At 39.6% G+C, this 17,270-nt stretch overlaps 1 protein-coding gene across 2 annotated transcripts in view; it reads left to right on the forward strand.

The window, feature by feature from the left end:
* Positions 1–2,011: 2,011 nt before the first annotated feature.
* Abraxas2 (abraxas 2, BRISC complex subunit) overlaps positions 2,012–17,270 on the forward strand; it is a 43,007-nt gene continuing 27,748 nt past the window's right edge. The window contains exons 1-2 of one of the 2 annotated variants that reach the window (XM_060381286.1): positions 2,012–2,138; positions 13,990–14,080. In XM_060381286.1, coding sequence (XP_060237269.1) covers positions 2,040–2,138; positions 13,990–14,080 — 190 coding nt within the window. In that variant the 5' untranslated portion in view covers positions 2,012–2,039. Of the gene's footprint in view, positions 2,139–2,334; positions 2,581–13,989; positions 14,081–17,270 lie in introns of those variants that run through there. The other variant, XM_060381283.1, reaches the window with a different exon arrangement.

Genomic DNA, 17,270 nt, shown 5'->3' on the forward strand with positions numbered 1-17,270 from the left:
GAAAAATGAAGCAGTCTGTTTTGCAAACTTGAAAACTCCTGTATCAGCCTAGAATGGCAAGCCTACTGAGTGCCAGGCACCATCTGTCCACAAACCCTAAAGAGTGACCCTTTCTTCTTTTGAATAATTAGGAGGATATAGTCCTGACAACATAAACCATGTATGGGCCTATCTCCATGTTTCAGGTCCTGATTATTTAAAGCTTATCAAGTATACGACCTTGCAGGCAAGCTTGGCTGTTTGTGATTTTTTACTGTAAACTTATAGTTTTGGAGGACAGCTTATTAATGTTTAGGTGTAGGGGATTAGAAAGACTATCAGGCATTCGCAAGGGCCTGTGTTCATGTCTAGTTGGACATAAGATGGCTTGAGACATCGTCAAAGGAATCTGATAGTTCCTTTGAAAATGGAACTATCAGATTTTCTTTCTAGCAATTATTAATTGATGTAGGAGTCCCAGGTCTTTGTGAGTGACACTTAGGCAGGTGGTCCTAAGCTGTATTTAAAACAAACAAACAAACAAACTAGCTGAGCTGGAAAGGACTGCTGTTGGAAAATTAGGTTTTCTCACACAAAGAATAGTTTCAGGAGATGTGATCTGGGAGCTGTCAATGAAAAACTTTCCCAGAAGCTAGGCTAAGCCAATTGGTCTGTCAAGAAGGGGCCTCGGTGGCCTTTCAGGGCACCTAGTGCAGGCATAATACAGTGAGCTACGCAGTTGTCCAGGAGACTAGCATTCCAAGCAGAGGAAACAACAAATGCAAAGGCACTATGACCTGATGAATTTTCAGTGCTTCCAGAGAGCAAAGGGTCTATTACTGTAGCTGAAGCCAAGGAAACCAGGGTAGTAGAAGCAGGGGTCTGTCAGTGTAGGGTTTGGAGGTTGGCCAAGTATGATTTACACTTTATATTTAAACATTAACATAACCATTTCATTGGCTTTCTTGAGAATATATTTTGCAAGTTAACAGCCTCACTTCATTACCTTGATGTTTTGTACTAGTTAATTCTGTTATGAGGCCCTTCCTGAGTTTAGCTCCTTCCCCTGGGTTTGACATTGGAAAATAGCTCCTAACAATGCCAAGTGTCCCTGAAGGGTAAAATTGCCACCAACCGGGACTCTCTTGGAGAAGTTTCGGTAACTGAGAGACAGATGATGGCGCTTTGGATTGAGGTGGCAGGTGTGCTGCTAATGAATTATTGAACTCTGTGTATTTTGAAGGTTGTTTTAGTTGATGTGATGTGGGGATCAGGAAAAACGAAGTTGCCAAGGTTGCAAGGCTTTTGACTTGAGCAATGATCAGAAACTGTCAAAGAGTTTTATTTGCTGAATTTGGGTAAGCAGTGAGAAGCAGCTTTGTAGGCAAACCAGGAGGCAAGTTGCAGAAGAATCCCTTCCCTGAGTTCCTATTTTTCTAACCTTGATAGGTTAGTTTTCACTACTTATTATTTGTTTCTATCTTCTATGATTTTCGCTAAACGTGTAGGGTTTGTTGTTGTTGCTGCTGTTTGCTGAAACAGATTTCTCTAGGTATCTTTGGCTGGCCTCGGACTTGCAACCCTTCTACCACTACACAGATTATATTTGAATTCTTTTGAATCCGGAATCCAGTCGTTTTACCAACTCCACTACTTCTGACCAAAATTCCCCTGTCACTACACCAGTGAGGATTATTGTAGATCCCCTTATCATAACCTTCCACCTCTCCTAGGCATTAGTCCTAACCAGGCAGGCAAAGTGGTCTGTTTAAATTGAAATTACATCATGCTATTCCCGTGTCAAATCCCAACTGTTCAATTGCTTGAATCATCTCCAGCCTTTCATCCTTCAGCTTCATTTGCAGAATGGACAAACTGAATTATAACAAGGCTGTAGAGACAGGATGCCATCTGAGGGACACATGGAACAGAAGGTGCTTGGGTCTCTTTGATCTGGAATCCTTAATTTCCCTCTCCTCACCGGAGGCAGCTAGGAAGACTCCATTTCCCAGGATGCCCAGTGGCGGGGCGTCCGGAAAACTGTGCGCCCTCCGCGGGGCATGATGGGGAAGGTGGAGATTTCCATCATGGCGGCTTCCATTTCGGGCTACACTTTCAGCGCTGTGTGTTTCCACAGCGCCAACAGCAACGCCGACCACGTAGGTGCCGGGCCCCCTGCCATGGCCGCTGGGGCTTTCGGCCTCCTCCTCTGGCCCGCGCCTGTGGCCAAGCGAGGACCGCTGAAGGCTCGGCCCCCAATCCCGAGGCCAAGCCGGGGAGCTGGTGACCCAGGCGGCTCCCGCCCCCCTCCAGCTCCTGCACTCCGCGGGCCCTTTACTTGGCTCTCTCTGTCTCGGGCGGATCCTGGCACAGCTGTTCTCAGTCCAGAGGACCTAAAGCGCCCAGCCCTGCCAATGTCAGGAGTCTCCTAGCCAAAACTGGGTGCCTACCCCTTGCTGAGAGTCGGGCTTCCAGACTTGAGGAGCGCCCTGGGTCGGGATGGAGTTGAGAAATCGGGCTTGTAATCTAAAAGGAAAGAACCAAGTCCTGCCGGCCGGCCTCACGGGTTGTCATGACTGTCACTGTTCATACTTATCAGATGTGGGTTTGTTGTTTTTTTGTTTGTTTGTTGTTTGTTTTGTCGTTTTCCACCCCAGTGGAAAATGGAGAATGTGAACAGGCACGTTAGGTGCAGGGTTTGTTTGCACTTCCTCGAAGTTGCGTGTTTAGTTCTCAGCGTAGGTTCTTCTAATCCACGGAACTAGCCTTAATAGGGAAGTGACAAGCCTACACATAAGCAATCAGAAATGTACAGGCCGGAGAGTCCATAGGAGCAAAGTCTCTCTTCGAGTGTCTTTTGTTTTATGAATTACCTTTCAATGCCACTAAACTCTGACTGGAAATTCTTTATGATATAGTTGTTTTTATAGGGCATAATTAATTTGCCAATCAGTTGGGGAATAGTTTTTTTTTAGTGATGTTAATGGTTTAAATTCATTAAGTAAAAGTGGGCTTTTTGTGTTTGTCATTACAAAACAACGATAGCTGGATGAGAATTTTGATTTGGTTTGACGTCAGCAATCTTAGATTCCATTAATAAAAACTGATTCTGAGAGGTGATTCCATTAGTAAATTAAGTGGAATGAATTCACTGTGCTTTTTATCTCTGCAGTGTTGCTGGCAGAGATTACTGATAGGATATATATTCAGCATAGGTGTTTGTTTGTTTTCAAAGACAGCCTTTGGTATTGTAGCCAACTGCTTAATAACGTAAGTGGTTGTGAGACGCCTAGCGTCCACTACAGTTAGGAGTTCAGGGTGCTTCTTTACTGTTGTTTTATAGAGTAACTAGGAATATCATAGTTTATGTATAAGGCAAGATTATTATAAGGATAAGAAACTTGGACAATATTTCTAGGAACTGCTGTAGTCATGTTTCTTCAATTGATATTAATTCTTTGTTGTTGTTTTTAGATAGGGTCATATAGTCAAGGCTGGGCCTGAACTCTTGATCTTTCTGCCTCCAACCTCCTAAGTGCTGGGATTTCAGAGCTATGCCATTACACCCAGCTTTAGATTGCTAGCCATTTAATAGCAATCGCCTTAATATTTATTTCATGTTTGGCATGAGGATAGAAATTCTATACAAGGTCAATAGTTGGCATTGTGTTTTATATAATTATACTCTTTTCTATTATCCTTATCACAATTATGGATCTGGAATACTTAAAAGTAATGTCAGTTTTAAAATTGAAGAACAAGAATTTACTTTTGTAAGACATGTTTGTTTGGTCTAAGAAAATTAATCTAAAAACAAAATTATTCTGTAGAGCTAAGGTTAGCAAACATATTTGCAGTTTTTTTTTTTCTTTTGGAGATTATAATATAATTACACAATTTCTCCCTTCCTTTTTCTCCCTCCAACCCTCCCCTCATACACCTCTTCTTTCTGTGTTTCAAATTCATGGTCTTTTTTTTATTAATCATTATTACATGTTTATATTTATGTATGTGTACATATATATCCCTAAATGTAACTTGCTCCATCTGTATAATGCTATTTATATGTATGATTTCAGGGCTGACCATTTGTTTCGGATAATGATTGGTTTGTTCTTCTCTAGGGAAGACTCTCACTCAGCAATTCCTTAGTTGCTTATAGTTCTTTTTGTAAGGTTGAGGCCTTCTGGGCTTTCACCTGTCCAATTTGGCCTATCTATTGGTGTCATTTTTGTTCCGTTCGTGTTTAGGCAGTCATTTTTGTGAGATTTTATGGGCAGAGCTTCTGACAAATCTCGCAGCAAGCATCATGATCCTAAGGCTTCTACAGTTTCTGCCCCCTCTTCCACAGTATTCCCTGAGACTTAGGTGTGGGAGTGTTTTGTAGAGGTATCCTTTGGGACTGGGCCAGAACTCTCCATTTTGATTGGTTGTGGGTTTTCTGTAATGGTTTCCATCTGTTGCAAAGAGATTTTTATTTTTTAATAAGGGGTGAGGACTACACTTATCTGTGGGTATAAGGACAAGTGTTTAGATTGTTGTTAGGGATTATGCTGTTTTAGTAAAGTGGTGATTGTAGGTTCTTTAAGGTCCATGGCTTTACTAGCACTACAAATTTGGTCAGGTATCCGGTGCCAACCATAGTTTTCCACTTATTGAGCAGATCTTAAGTCCAGTTAGAAACTAGTGGTTACTGCAAAGGTATGTGTGTACTGCACCTTAGAGATACTGAATCATGCTGGTCGTTGATGTGGTTCATAAGTGTTATGTCTGGGTAAGACTGTTGGTTGCCTCCTTCCTTTGGAAGGTTGTATGGTGCCTTCTGATACCATAAAAGCTAGTCCTCAGGGAGGGTAGATTCAGGTCTGTTCCAGCTCAAGGGCCTCCTCCCAGGTTCTGAAGTGCATGATGTGTCATCAGCAATAGGAACTTCTTGTATCTCTTGGAGGTAACCAAGGACTATAAGTTTTGGAGGAAAGCAGACATTTTCTGAAAATGCAGATAATAAAAGATAGTACTTTCTTTTTAAAAATTTTTGGAGCCCTATGGTCTCTTTAACAACTCTTGAGCTCTGCTCTTGTGAAGAGAGAACAAGTGTAGACCATGAACAAATGAGGTGACTGTGTTCTAATAACTTATATATAGCACTGAAATTTGAGTGGCCAATGACTGTAACATTTCATGGAACATCTGTTTTAATTTTTGCAACCATTTGAACATGTAGAAACCATACTTTCCTTGCCAGCTGTGCATTAGCAGAGTTGGGCCTGTGGTTTACTTTTTCCTGTTACGATGTAATACAGTGGTTTTCAACCTTCCTAGTGCTGCATCCCTTTAATACAGTTCATGTTTTGGTGACCACCAACCATAAAATTATTTGTGTTGCTACTTCATAACTGTAATTTTGCTACTGTTACGACTTGTAATATAAATATCTGATATGTGACCCCGTGAAAGGGTCATTTGATCTACTAAAGGGGTCACGAACTACAGGTTAAGTAAGAACCACTGATGTAATAGTTATTCGGATAGGCCAGACTAGTGATAAATAAACAATCCTAGTTATTACTTAACTTTGTTTTATGTTTTAATGTCATGTGAATTTTTTTTTTTTTTTGTTTTTTTGGTTGATTTTGTTTTTGGTTTGGTTTTTGTTAAGACAGGGTCTCTGTGTGGCTCTGGCTATCCTGGAACTTTCTATGTAGACCAGGCTGGCCTTGAACTCAGAGATCTACCTGCCTTTGCCTCACCAGGGCTGGATTTAAAGTGTTTGTGTTACCATGCCCAGCAGCATGTGAGTTTTATCATTGTTTCTCATGCTCAGGACTATTGTGGTTACTAGGAAGATGTGAAAAAGTTAAATATGGATTTCAGGTAAATAACTATGTAATATTTAAGATATGCTCAAAAACTTATTTGCAATTTATCTGAAATTCAAACTTGATTGGGTGCTATATAATTTCTGATTCTGGGAATCATCATCTGTAGAACATAAGGAATCTATAGCTAAGTTAAGGATTTAAAGTTGTGTGGTAATAGTATATTGTTTGTTTAGTTTTTTCACTTTGGTCCAGAAAAATTATATTTTCTTCCATTTGTAATGAGAACTCATAATTGATAAGATAAGATTATTTAGTGTTTCTCATGTTCCTCCTATGTCAGCCTCTCGAGCGTACCCTACTGTCTCGGACCACTAGTTAGTCAATATTTCTCAAACAAGTGGTCATAGATACCTGTTTGAGTCTGAGGGGATTCTTCTGTCTTTTCCCTTCACTGCTGGGATTGAACATCGGTATTCTACCACTGAGCCATATGTATCCCCAGCCTAAGACTTGTTTTTGTAAAGGAAATCTGTACATGAAGGTTTTTTTGTTTGTTTGTTTGTTTGTTTTTGAGGCAGGGTTTTTCTGTGTAGCCTTGGCCATTAGTCAGATTTAAAGAATACTCTGAGTGGGTCATTGAGAAATTTGGGATTAATTCTTCATTTCTTTTGGGGGTTCTGGCAGTGTTATGGGTGGAACCCAGGGCACCACATTTCCCCTCAAATTCTCTCAACACCTAGCAAACACTCCCCCAAGTCAACACAAAAGTAGGCCATGAAGTATCTGTCTTGCTCCCTTCACCCACAGATGTATACTTGCAACTGGAAATGTTTTTAAACTGGGGGGCTTCTGTGGCTGGTTTGATGAATCAGTGTAGAATAAGGGCTATGTAGAACATGGCACTGTTACAATAGAATTTATGCAATCTGTTGTAACAGTCCTGCCTTTCTGTGCCCACCCCAGCTCCCAATTAATAACTTATTATATTTATTATTAGCTTAGGCACTATAGCTGGGCAGATTCTGAGTTATTCGAATCCAGCAATACTGGCCTGGCCTGTGTCCTGCCACCTCTCAATCTTAGTCTCTTAGTCCTTGCTTTCTTTCCTCTGTTGTCGGTTGGTGACTAACTACTGCCTTTTCAGATCCCATCTGAAATCCTCTCTTTCAGCCAGAGTCCTGTCCCCTCCCTTCTGTCATTCAGCTCTTTATTTAGCCAATCAGAAGGTGATGGTGAACAGTGTTTATAAAATAGTAAGGAGGTGCTTCACAAAAATGACAGTACCATTGTCTGGCCTGTAATCAGATCTCTGCCTCTCTGCCCAAACAGAAATCAGCATTTGAATAATACAGAGACAAACTTTATATCTTTACGTGGTACATAATGACATCATCCAACATCTCTCCCCTTTAGCCCAATAAAAGGCTCTTTCTCTGACTCAATGTACAATAAGAACAATTATGAGAACTATCAGGTAAGAATTTACAATGTCCAGTCTATTTGTATTTGATAACCTTGGAAAAAGTACTCTGCAATCTATCCTGTCTTGGTGAATCCAAAGTTCTGTGCGTAAATCACTTTCTATCATAACTTGCATTTATCAACCTATAATTATCTTTTTAGCCCTTAAATTATTTTCTTAACTCCTAAGTAACTTAAGCTTAATTGTGAAACTATAACTATCTAGTCTTCAACCCCATAAGAGACCTGAGAAGGGTAAGAGACCTGAGAAGGATAAATATTACCTGAGGAAACAGGAAGTTCAGAGCAAGCAGCTTCCAAAACTATAGAAGTGACAGAGGTTGCTGGCTACCTGAAGAGTAATCTAAGATTCCTCTGTAATATTGGAGCATCCATCTCGGCCTACTGCCCCAGAATATCTGGCAGATTTTTCTGTGAAGCAGGTATTATGAAGGACTTGCCTACCTTGTCTTGGCAAAGTTTGGCAGGTGACTTCCCTGCATCCCACTTGTCCAGTTTAGACAGCATACTGTCAGCATTCAAGGCAAGGACAAATTTTTGCCCAGTGACAGTTTGCCACATTTGAAGAAAACTCCATATGGAAGTTCTTTGATGCCCATCATCATCTTTAAAGTAGAATGGGGTTGCTGCCTGAAACAGACATGTCTCACTGTCATGAAAAGCCTTTTATTAATAAAACATCTTTGGCATTTTTTAAAGATTCATTGCTTTATTGTTTATACAGTACTCTGCCTGCATGTATATGTACATACCAGAAGGGGGCACCAGATCTCATTATAGATGGTTGTGAGCCACCATGTGGTTGCTGGGAATTGAACTAGGACTTCTGGAAGAGTAGGCAGTGTGCTTAACCACTGAGCCATTTCTCCAGCCCCTATAAAACATCTTTAAATGACCTATTCTGTATATCTCTGAGGTTTTTGAAGACTATCTATTTATAGTTTATTTGACTATGCAAATGATATTTACTATCTGTTCAACCAAGCTTTTTTCCGTTATTAACTATTTTTTTCCTGTTAATTCATATTAGTACCTAACATGACCATAAGTTTGATTGACTATTAACTTGCATTTTTAAAAATTATCCTAAACAGTTTGTAATAGTAACTTTCAAAAGGACTAGAATGTCCCATGCATTTTTAAATGACTTGAGTAGGTACAATACCTAAAACAAGAGTTGAAACATATATATAGTATGTTGTATCTTAAGTTTGTATTGCTATACAAAAATATTTGAGACAAGTAGTTGCTTTCTAGTCTAAAAGTAGATTCAATCTACCCTTTTATCCTATTATTCCTATATTCCCCCCTTTTTATATTCATCCCTTTCTCCACCCTTTTCCCCTAACATTAAATAGAGAAAGAAGGATAGAGGAAAGAAATCCCTAAATCTAACCTCCTTTACTTTGTTTCCTCCCTGACCAAGTCCATTAACAACTTGTGACCAACCCCCTTAGACGACAACAAACATCCATCACCCACCAAACAACCAAAAATCACCTGTCCCACTTTTTGGGAATGGGGTGTTCTATTCAGATTGCTTCCTGTTGTCTTGGGGGGGTGACGTTGTATTTGGGGGCCCTAAAAAATTGGTAAAATGGCCCAAGTCCTAGGAGAGCTAACTTTATAATTTGTTGTCCAGTCTCTGTGTGATGGGAAAGTGCAGGCTAGAACAGTCTGAGGGTGGACCATCTCAGCTAGCCATTTTGAAGTTGTTCTGGATGCAGATTTTCAAGGAAACAGCTATTGAAACAGGCTGTGAGGTTAGTTCACTTGGGCTACTTTTCTTGTCTTCTTTGGTGCTTGGTCATTTTGCTCTGTAAACCTATAAACTTTTAAAGGTTTACTTATTTGCACTAACAGGTATGGAATTTGCATTGTGCACAAATCAGCTAAAGATTCTCTGCTCTATGTTTAAGCAGAAAAGGCATCTGTCTTTCTTTATAAGTCAGTTTTGACTGTATAACCAAACTGAAATACAAATTCCCATCCATGCCATATGAATTGGTGGCATATAAGTCCTGTGAACTCTGTAGCTGAAAAGATTTATTGGCTACACAAAGACATGACTCAACCAGTCTCAAAGCTGTTCCCATAATAGGGATTAACTATTTTACCTGTTTTGTTCTTCTTGGTTTCTTCCTTTGTTTCTGCAGCCAGGATTTTCAGGAGGTCTTTCCTGATCAAATCTAATCTTTATTAATTTTGAAGGAATTCATAGTTTTTCTTCTGTAAGGCAAAATCTCTCCCCCAACACAACACACTTCCTGACCTCCATTCTGAAGTTAAGACATCCTTAAAATAAATGGGTTAGCTTACTTAGCAGTTGAATCCAATGTCTGTCAGCAGCAGTTGGTTTTTGCTAGTTAGCATTTAAAAACTAATGTTAATAAATCACTATGTGATCTATCCCTGGGGATCTTTTTTTTAAACCTTTGTGTTTATTAAGCTTCTCTTTTAAAGTATGATTAGCTCTTTCTACAACTACTTATACTGTAGGATTGTATGGTATACCTGTAATATGCTTTACATTGTAACATGCAAAATCTGTTTCACTTTACTAGAAACATATGCTGGAGCATTGCCAGCCTCAGTTTGTACAGGTATCTTCATAATAGCCATAACTCTTAATAAATGTGTAATTACACAATCAGCCTTTTAAAAACTTAGAGCAGTTACCAATTGAAATTCTGAATATGTATCTACAGTGTGATGCAAACACTTTAATTTTCCAGACTCTGCAAAATAAACCACATCCATTTGCCAAATTTCATTTCTTCGGGTACATTTTGGGTTACTTCCTACAGGTAATGGAGCTTGAGTATACAAAGAACAAGTAGGACTTTTTTTTTTTTTTTAAATAATTTCCTTGGCTTGTTGCCAAGTGATAGAAAAAAAAAATCTTTCTTCAAACCTTCACTATTAGTCTGGTGTTTCTTGTGAAACCTGAAGCTTCTACCACATTTCTGAATTTTTTTGTAGACTATCTTATCCTAGATAATTAATGGAATCTCTTCTTTTTGTTTTAAGTATAGTTTCCATTTTATTTGTTCAAAATGTTTTTTCTTTTGTCCTCCTTCTGTTCTTCTGTCCACCATAGCCTTTTGTCTTTACATGGGTTTTGATGGAGGTTATGGTGCAGCACCAGTCAGTATAAATCATGGTGGGCTTCACGAGATTGATTCCTGACTATCTTGCTTTGAACGACACAGCTCACGCAGTAATACAGCTTGGCATAGTTTGAAGTACATAAGCACCAATGACACTTGCTTTAGTGGCTTCTGCAATGTTCTGAATAAGGAGCTTCTTAATGGCCTTGTCCTTGGTCGCGCAGCAGGCGCAGTTTGTGGCCCTTTTGTATTTTTTTCTTTTAGAAGCAATTTGTAATCTCCAACAAGGCTAAATTCTCTTCATCAAACATTTTTTCTAAGTTATTTGTATCTGAAGATATCAGCTATATAATGATAAATTATAGATTGAGGAAACGTTGAGTTATTTCTAATGGCTATTGTACAAAATATTGGCACAAGGTAGGATTGTTTTAACATTCCTTGTGTCAAGACCCTCCAATGTCACCTTTTAACAGTTTGAGAGTTATTATAAGTAGGCATTGTGAAAGCGGTTTTTTTTCTCTATCTTGCTCATGCAAAGTGATGGTGAAACCACAATCTATTAAATCAATTAATATAATAATAAGCTATGCCTGAGGTAATAAAAAAGTTAAGGGGATTCCAGGTTATAAGGAACCCATAAGCTGAATTACTTTATTGATTGCTCTCAGATCTGTTAACATCCTCCATTTTTCAGATTTCATTTTAATTCCAGTCCGTGGAAGGCAGAGACAGGTGGATCTCTAAGTTCAAGGTTAGCCACATCTACATAGTGAGTTCCAGGACAGTCAAGGTTACACAGAGAAATCCTGTCTCAAAAACCAAACAAAAACAAAGAGAGAGAATTTATCCTTAGGAACTGTTTTAAGGAATGACCTGATCTTTCACAGTCACAGTAATGGACATCATGAGGTTTTTAATCTTCTGCAATTTTTTGCCTAACCACAACTGAATTGTGATCATTAGATTCAATATCTGCAGTATTTTTAATTCAATCATGAAGAAGTACTGATCTGGCCCTTGAAAGTTTAGTAGCTTTTTTGCATTTAGCATTAGCATTTTCTCCTTCTTTCTTTCTTTCTTTCTTTCTTTCTTTTTTCTTTCTTTCTTTCTTTCTTCCTTTCTTTTTCTTTCCTTCCTTCCTTCCTTCCTTTCTTCTTTTTTTTCTTTCTTTCTCTCTCTCTTAATTTCTTTCTTTCTCTCTTTGTTTTGTTTTTTGAGACAGGGTTTCTCTGTAGCCTTGGCTATCCTGGCCTCACTTTGTAGACCAGGCTGGGCTCCTATCGATCCACCTGCCTTTGTCTCCCTGAGTGCCTAGCTTCAGCATTAGCATTTTTAAAAGCTAAATATTCAATTAAAAATTCTCTAGCGTTTAGATCTTTAATTGCTCTACTTAGAGCTGTAGTTAATCTTTGCAGAAAGTCAGTGAAAGAGCTGTTTGAACCTTGGGTTATTTTTGCAGATGATTCAGGTCATCCCTGTTGTTCAATCTTGTCCCAAGCACTTAAGATTCTTGTACAGCATTGTTCTAAGATGGCAGCATCAAGCGCAACCTGCACTCTTAACTCCGCTTACAGACCTTCACCTATGTTATCCTTGACAGTATCAAAGCTGCTAGTCCTGTTTCGTTGCTCCATAACTGAAGCCTCAGCTTTCCACCATGTTAGCATTGTAGTGGGAGACAGGTTCCAAGATGACTGACATTGAATCTCTCCAGTCTTTTGGAATTACAGGATCTTGTGTGGCCTAGTTATTAGGTTTTATTAGATGTCATGGTGAATGTAAGCCAAAAGTCGTTACTTCTTCCTCAGATCTCTTTAAGTCTTGTGCCTCTGTGGGCCACTCCTCAAATTCTTGATTACCTTGTGGATTTTCTTCATCTGGATCTAGTTTCCTTATGATTGAAAAAAAAAAACATTTTAGATTTTTCAGTGGATTTAGACTGTCATTTTGCAGTTTGTCACAAGGTGGTGCTGTAGGCTTTAGATTCATCTGAAACTTTTTTCATCAAAGGATTGTCTAATTTTTGTTTTGTTGTTTGTAACATAACATAAATTTTTCATCCCTTTTTTTATCTAAGTCTGCTTTATACTGATCTCTGTTTCAAAGGATATATAAAATTACAATCATTACTGGAAATATAATTACTTCTATCCTGATAAGCATAACAAAATTATTCGGGGTCTAAATGCCCTCTGTAATTGTGTTTTCCATTTTTACTTGTCTTATTTTTTTCTTTTTCTTTCTCAAGACAGGGTTTCTCTGCGTAGCCTTGGCTGTCCTGGAACTCTCTCTGTAGACTAGGCTGCCCTGGAACTCAGAGAGATCCACCTGCCTCTGCCTCCCTGAGTGCTGGGATTACAGGCATGTGCTACCATGCCCAGCCTGTCTTATTCTTTTTAATTTAACCCCCTGTCCTCTCTCTAGTTTTTGGAGAGTAACTGTCTTTCTAAGGACTTCCCTAGTATCTTACCCAGTGATTTTTCGGCTTTCCCACCATCTTCATGTGTCTGCAACTGGTGTGATTTTTTTTTCCTTTGTGCTATTAAGCTTAGCACCTAGTGGTGACTGCAGGCTCCACCCCCTCAGGTCGCTTCAGCCCTCCTCCTGACTCTAGGTGCAGATCTGCAAGCTAGGGTACCCCTGCATGTTACATGCTTTGTTTGCCTGCTGTCAGAGCTGGCTCAGTATGTGGTGAACAGTGTTGGGTGCAGTTAAGTGTAGCAGTCTTAGCGGCAAACAAGCACAGGGGCCTGCCTCTGAGCTTACGTTTTCGCCAGGGTAGGCACTGACAAGTCTGTGACACGGCAGTTGAAGAGGAGACGAATGGAGGCAGGGTCGAGGGCACAGAGTGCCTGGCAGATGTTATTCCCTGTTATGTTAGGAGGGCAACACCTCCCTGCTGAAGTGCCATTTGAGCAAAGGGAAGGGGTGAGCCTTGGGTGATCCAAGAGAGACTACAAGACAGCACACGTTTGTCCTCTCTGCAGGAGTGCTATTTTGACTTTTAGGATATATCCTCACAAGCCATGTTTACACTGAACATGGTAGCAAGTGCTCAAACTGGTAATTTTCAAAGGAATTCTATGTCGACTTTGTTGATAGAGGTTCTCCACGGGTGTGAATAAGCTTCTGCATTTATTCGATGAGAGCAAGTATGTTGGCTGAAATCTTGATTTCTCATGCCAGCCTATCCTGTCATTGTCTTTATTTTTTCATCATTAGTGGTGTTTTTAAAGCAATAAAGTAAGTTATATGGAATTATATATAAGCAACATGAAGTTATATATTGCTTTATGTAAGTATCCATGGCATATTTCCACTTCCTGGGATTGACTAGGATTTAAGTAATGAACTCACCTTTTAACAGGAAGACTTGTTGGTTTGGAACATTTTTGTCCATGTGACTTAGTAAATTTTCGTAGATTAGACCAGCTTGCTGTGGTTCAATCACTGGTATTTAAAACAGCACTTTACATGTGAAGCTTGTTTGGATTATTGTTAAAATAGATATAAAGTAGTACATCCTCATTTCCTTTCAGATGTAGTAAAAATTATCTTAAAGCTTTACCAGCTATTTTCTTCTGTTATTTTAGGAAGGATTTTTGCTGGGAGAGGTAAGACAAGAAGAAACTTTTAGCATCAGTGACTCACAAATCAGCAACACAGAGTTTCTGCAAGTAATTGGTAAGCTTGTCTTTGTGCTTGGAAATATCTTTTTTAAATACAATTTTCATTTTATGTGTATGGGTATTTTGCCTACATGTATGTCTCGTGTACCATGTATGTGTCTGTTGCCCTTGGAAGCCTAAAGACCTTGAAGTCAAAAAAGGGTTTCAGAGATCTTGTAATTAGAGTTACAGACAGGTGTGAGCCACCATGTGGTCTTGGGAATCAAACCTAGGTCCTCTAGGAAAGCAGCCTTAACTGTTGAACATCTCTCCAGTCCCAGAAATACCCTTTTCAAAATGTGTACTTGTTTGTTTTGTTCTTTGGTTTCTAACTGACTTTAAATCAAAGTATTACAAGGAAACTTGGAGTGTAGCTCAGTTGATAGAGTTACTTACTAATCATGAAGCCCAGGGTTAGATCCCCAGTACTGCACAGAACCAGGTGGCTTGCATATACCTGTAATCCTAGCACTCTGGAAATGGAGGCAGAAATATCAGGAGCTCTTGAAAGTTTGAAACCAGCCTGGGTTATTTGAGCCCTTGTCTCAAAGTTAAATATGTAAATAAAGTGTTAAAAAGAATGCACAGAAATTAAATTATATGCACTAATACGATAACTGGTGAGATGGCATGTAGCCATCTGCAGATCCACATGGTGGAGAGAATTGGCTTCCACAGATTATCGTCTGATCTCCACATGCTTGCTATAGCATGTCTACCCTCCCCACACAAATAAATACATTGAATAAAAAAAATAAATGGTATGAGGAAGTGGGGAGACGGCTCAATGGTTAAGAGTACTTGTTGCTCTTCCAGACCTATGTACAGTGGCTTGAGGCTGCCTGCAACTCTAGCTCCGTGGGATATAGTGTACTCTTCTGTTGCCACAATCTCCTGCACTCAAGTGTGCTTACACATACATACATACATACAAGCAATGAATCTTGTCGTTTAATTTTTTTTTTCTTTCAAAACAGGGATTCTTTGTGTAGCCCTGGCTGTCCTGGAACTTACTCTATAAACCAGACTGCCTCTGTGTCCTGAATGCTGGTATAAAGGCTTATGTCACTATGCTAAGCCTAAAGTAAATCTTTTAAATTTTGTTTTTATTTATTTTTAGGTTTTGTGTGTGTGTGTGTGTGTGTGAGAGAGAGAGAGAGAGAGAGAGAGAGAGAGAGAGAGAGAGAGGCTTGCCTGAATGTATGTCTGGGAGCCACAGGTGAGTCTAGTGTCTGCCGAGGCCAGAAGAGGGTGTGTATCCCCTAAAACTAGAGGTACAGATAGTTGTTAGCCACCATGCAGTTCTGGGAATTGGACTCAGGTCTTCTGAAAGAGCAGCCAGTGCTCTTAACTGCTGAGTAATCACTCTAGCCCCTTAAGTAATTTTTCAGTTATTTATTTATTTAAGTTTTTCAAGACAAGGTTTCTTTGTGTAGCTATGGCTTTCCTGGACTGGCTTTGTAGACCAGGCTGGCCTTGAACTCTCAGAGATCCTCCTGCCTCTGCTTCCCCGAGTGTTAGGATTAAAGGCATGCTCTACCACTACCCAGCTGTAAATTTCTTTTTTAAATAAAAATAAATCACATAAGATGTTATGTCATAGCAGTAAGTGTGGGTCTTTTCTAAAGCTGTTTGTTACGCAGCAACTGGTCTGACTTTTACTGTGTCAGGATATGACTACTTGATAGTCTCCTCAAAACCACAGAGAACCTGAAGCCTATGGATCAGTCTGTCCTCATTGCTTATTGCACCTTCTGCTATAATGAATGAAGGTATTGTCTTAGCCTTTCCTGGAAGGATCTGGCAAAGACAGTTCCACATGCTCTTAAGATATTTGCTAGACCACCACAAGAGTCTAGGGGATTCAACAGTCACTCTGGGGAAGACTGTTGAGAAAGAAGGAGGAGGGTTTAATCAATAGCAGTCTTTTCAGGAATACCCTAAACACATCACCAAGTGGCAGTCTTGATAAGCAGAATAAAACAAGGGATGCTTTATTTCTTCATATAGCAAGTGTTTTAAAGAACTCTCTCTCTTTTTCTCTCTCTTTCTTGCTCTCTCTCTCTCTCTCTTGCTCACTGTCCAAATTATGTGTATGTATATGTACATGTGCCTGCATTAGCTCATCCCAGAGCTGGAGTTACAGGTAATTGTGATCGGAACAACTAGGGTCTTAACAGCTCGTGCTCTTAACCACTGGGTCTTCTCTCTAGCTCTTTTAAATAAAATTGTGCATGATGGGGGAAGCATGCCAAGGTCAGAGATCAACTTTGTGGAATCAGTTCTCTGCTTCCTCTTTTACATGGGCCAGGGTTCACACTTTAGATAGTCAGGCTTACATGCAAGCATCTTTACGCACTGAACCATCCTGCTAACCTTACTGATGGCTCTGTATGACTGAGGCCTATGCTAAGCCAAGAAAGGGGTTCTTAGATACCTTCCTGCCTTCCAGCATGAGGTGGAGGATATGACAGCACAGGATGAAGCTATAGAAAAGAAACCAAACCCCTTAAGTCAAGGGACAGACTGGCAGCAGGAAACCAATAATGGCATCATGAAAGAGGAAACATAGAATCAGAGGGCTGCACATGTGAGGGAACATTGAACAGCGGCTGAATAGAGCACACAGAGAATCTGCCCTGTTTCTTTGTAAATGAAACACGTAATTTAAAGTGAAGCTGAGTGGGGATTAAATCACCAACTTAAATTTATTCTAATGGCCTCTACTACAGAGAATGGGGCAAGAGTGAAGATTAAGTAAGAACAGGTGATCTCTCTGCAAGAGTAAAGACTGGAATAGCATTCACATGGTCCTTGCCTGCATGCAAAGACAAGTTTCACGTGAAGGTTTGGGGTTTTGTTTTACTTAACTCTTTAAAATCCTAAAACAACGCTGGCAGGAGGGCTCACTGAGTATGAGTGCTTGCTACTAAGCCCAACAACCTTAGTTTGGTTCTTGAAATCCACATGGTAGAAGGAGAGAACCAGCTCCTGAAAGTAGTTCTTTAACCACACCTATGCCATCGCATGTATAGATGCACACACAGACACAAATACATAGTAAAATTCTAAATAGTAGAAGTTTTCTTCATAGGATCTCTGTGTATGTAGTTAATTATTATTTGTACCTAGGTTTTAAAATTCATCTAGTAAATAAAGGTTAAATTGATAGATGCAAGGCCAGTAAAATAATCCAGTAAACAAAG

This window comes from Meriones unguiculatus, chromosome 1 (genome assembly GCF_030254825.1).
Source record: "Meriones unguiculatus strain TT.TT164.6M chromosome 1, Bangor_MerUng_6.1, whole genome shotgun sequence".
Classification (NCBI taxonomy): Eukaryota; Metazoa; Chordata; class Mammalia; order Rodentia; family Muridae; genus Meriones; species Meriones unguiculatus.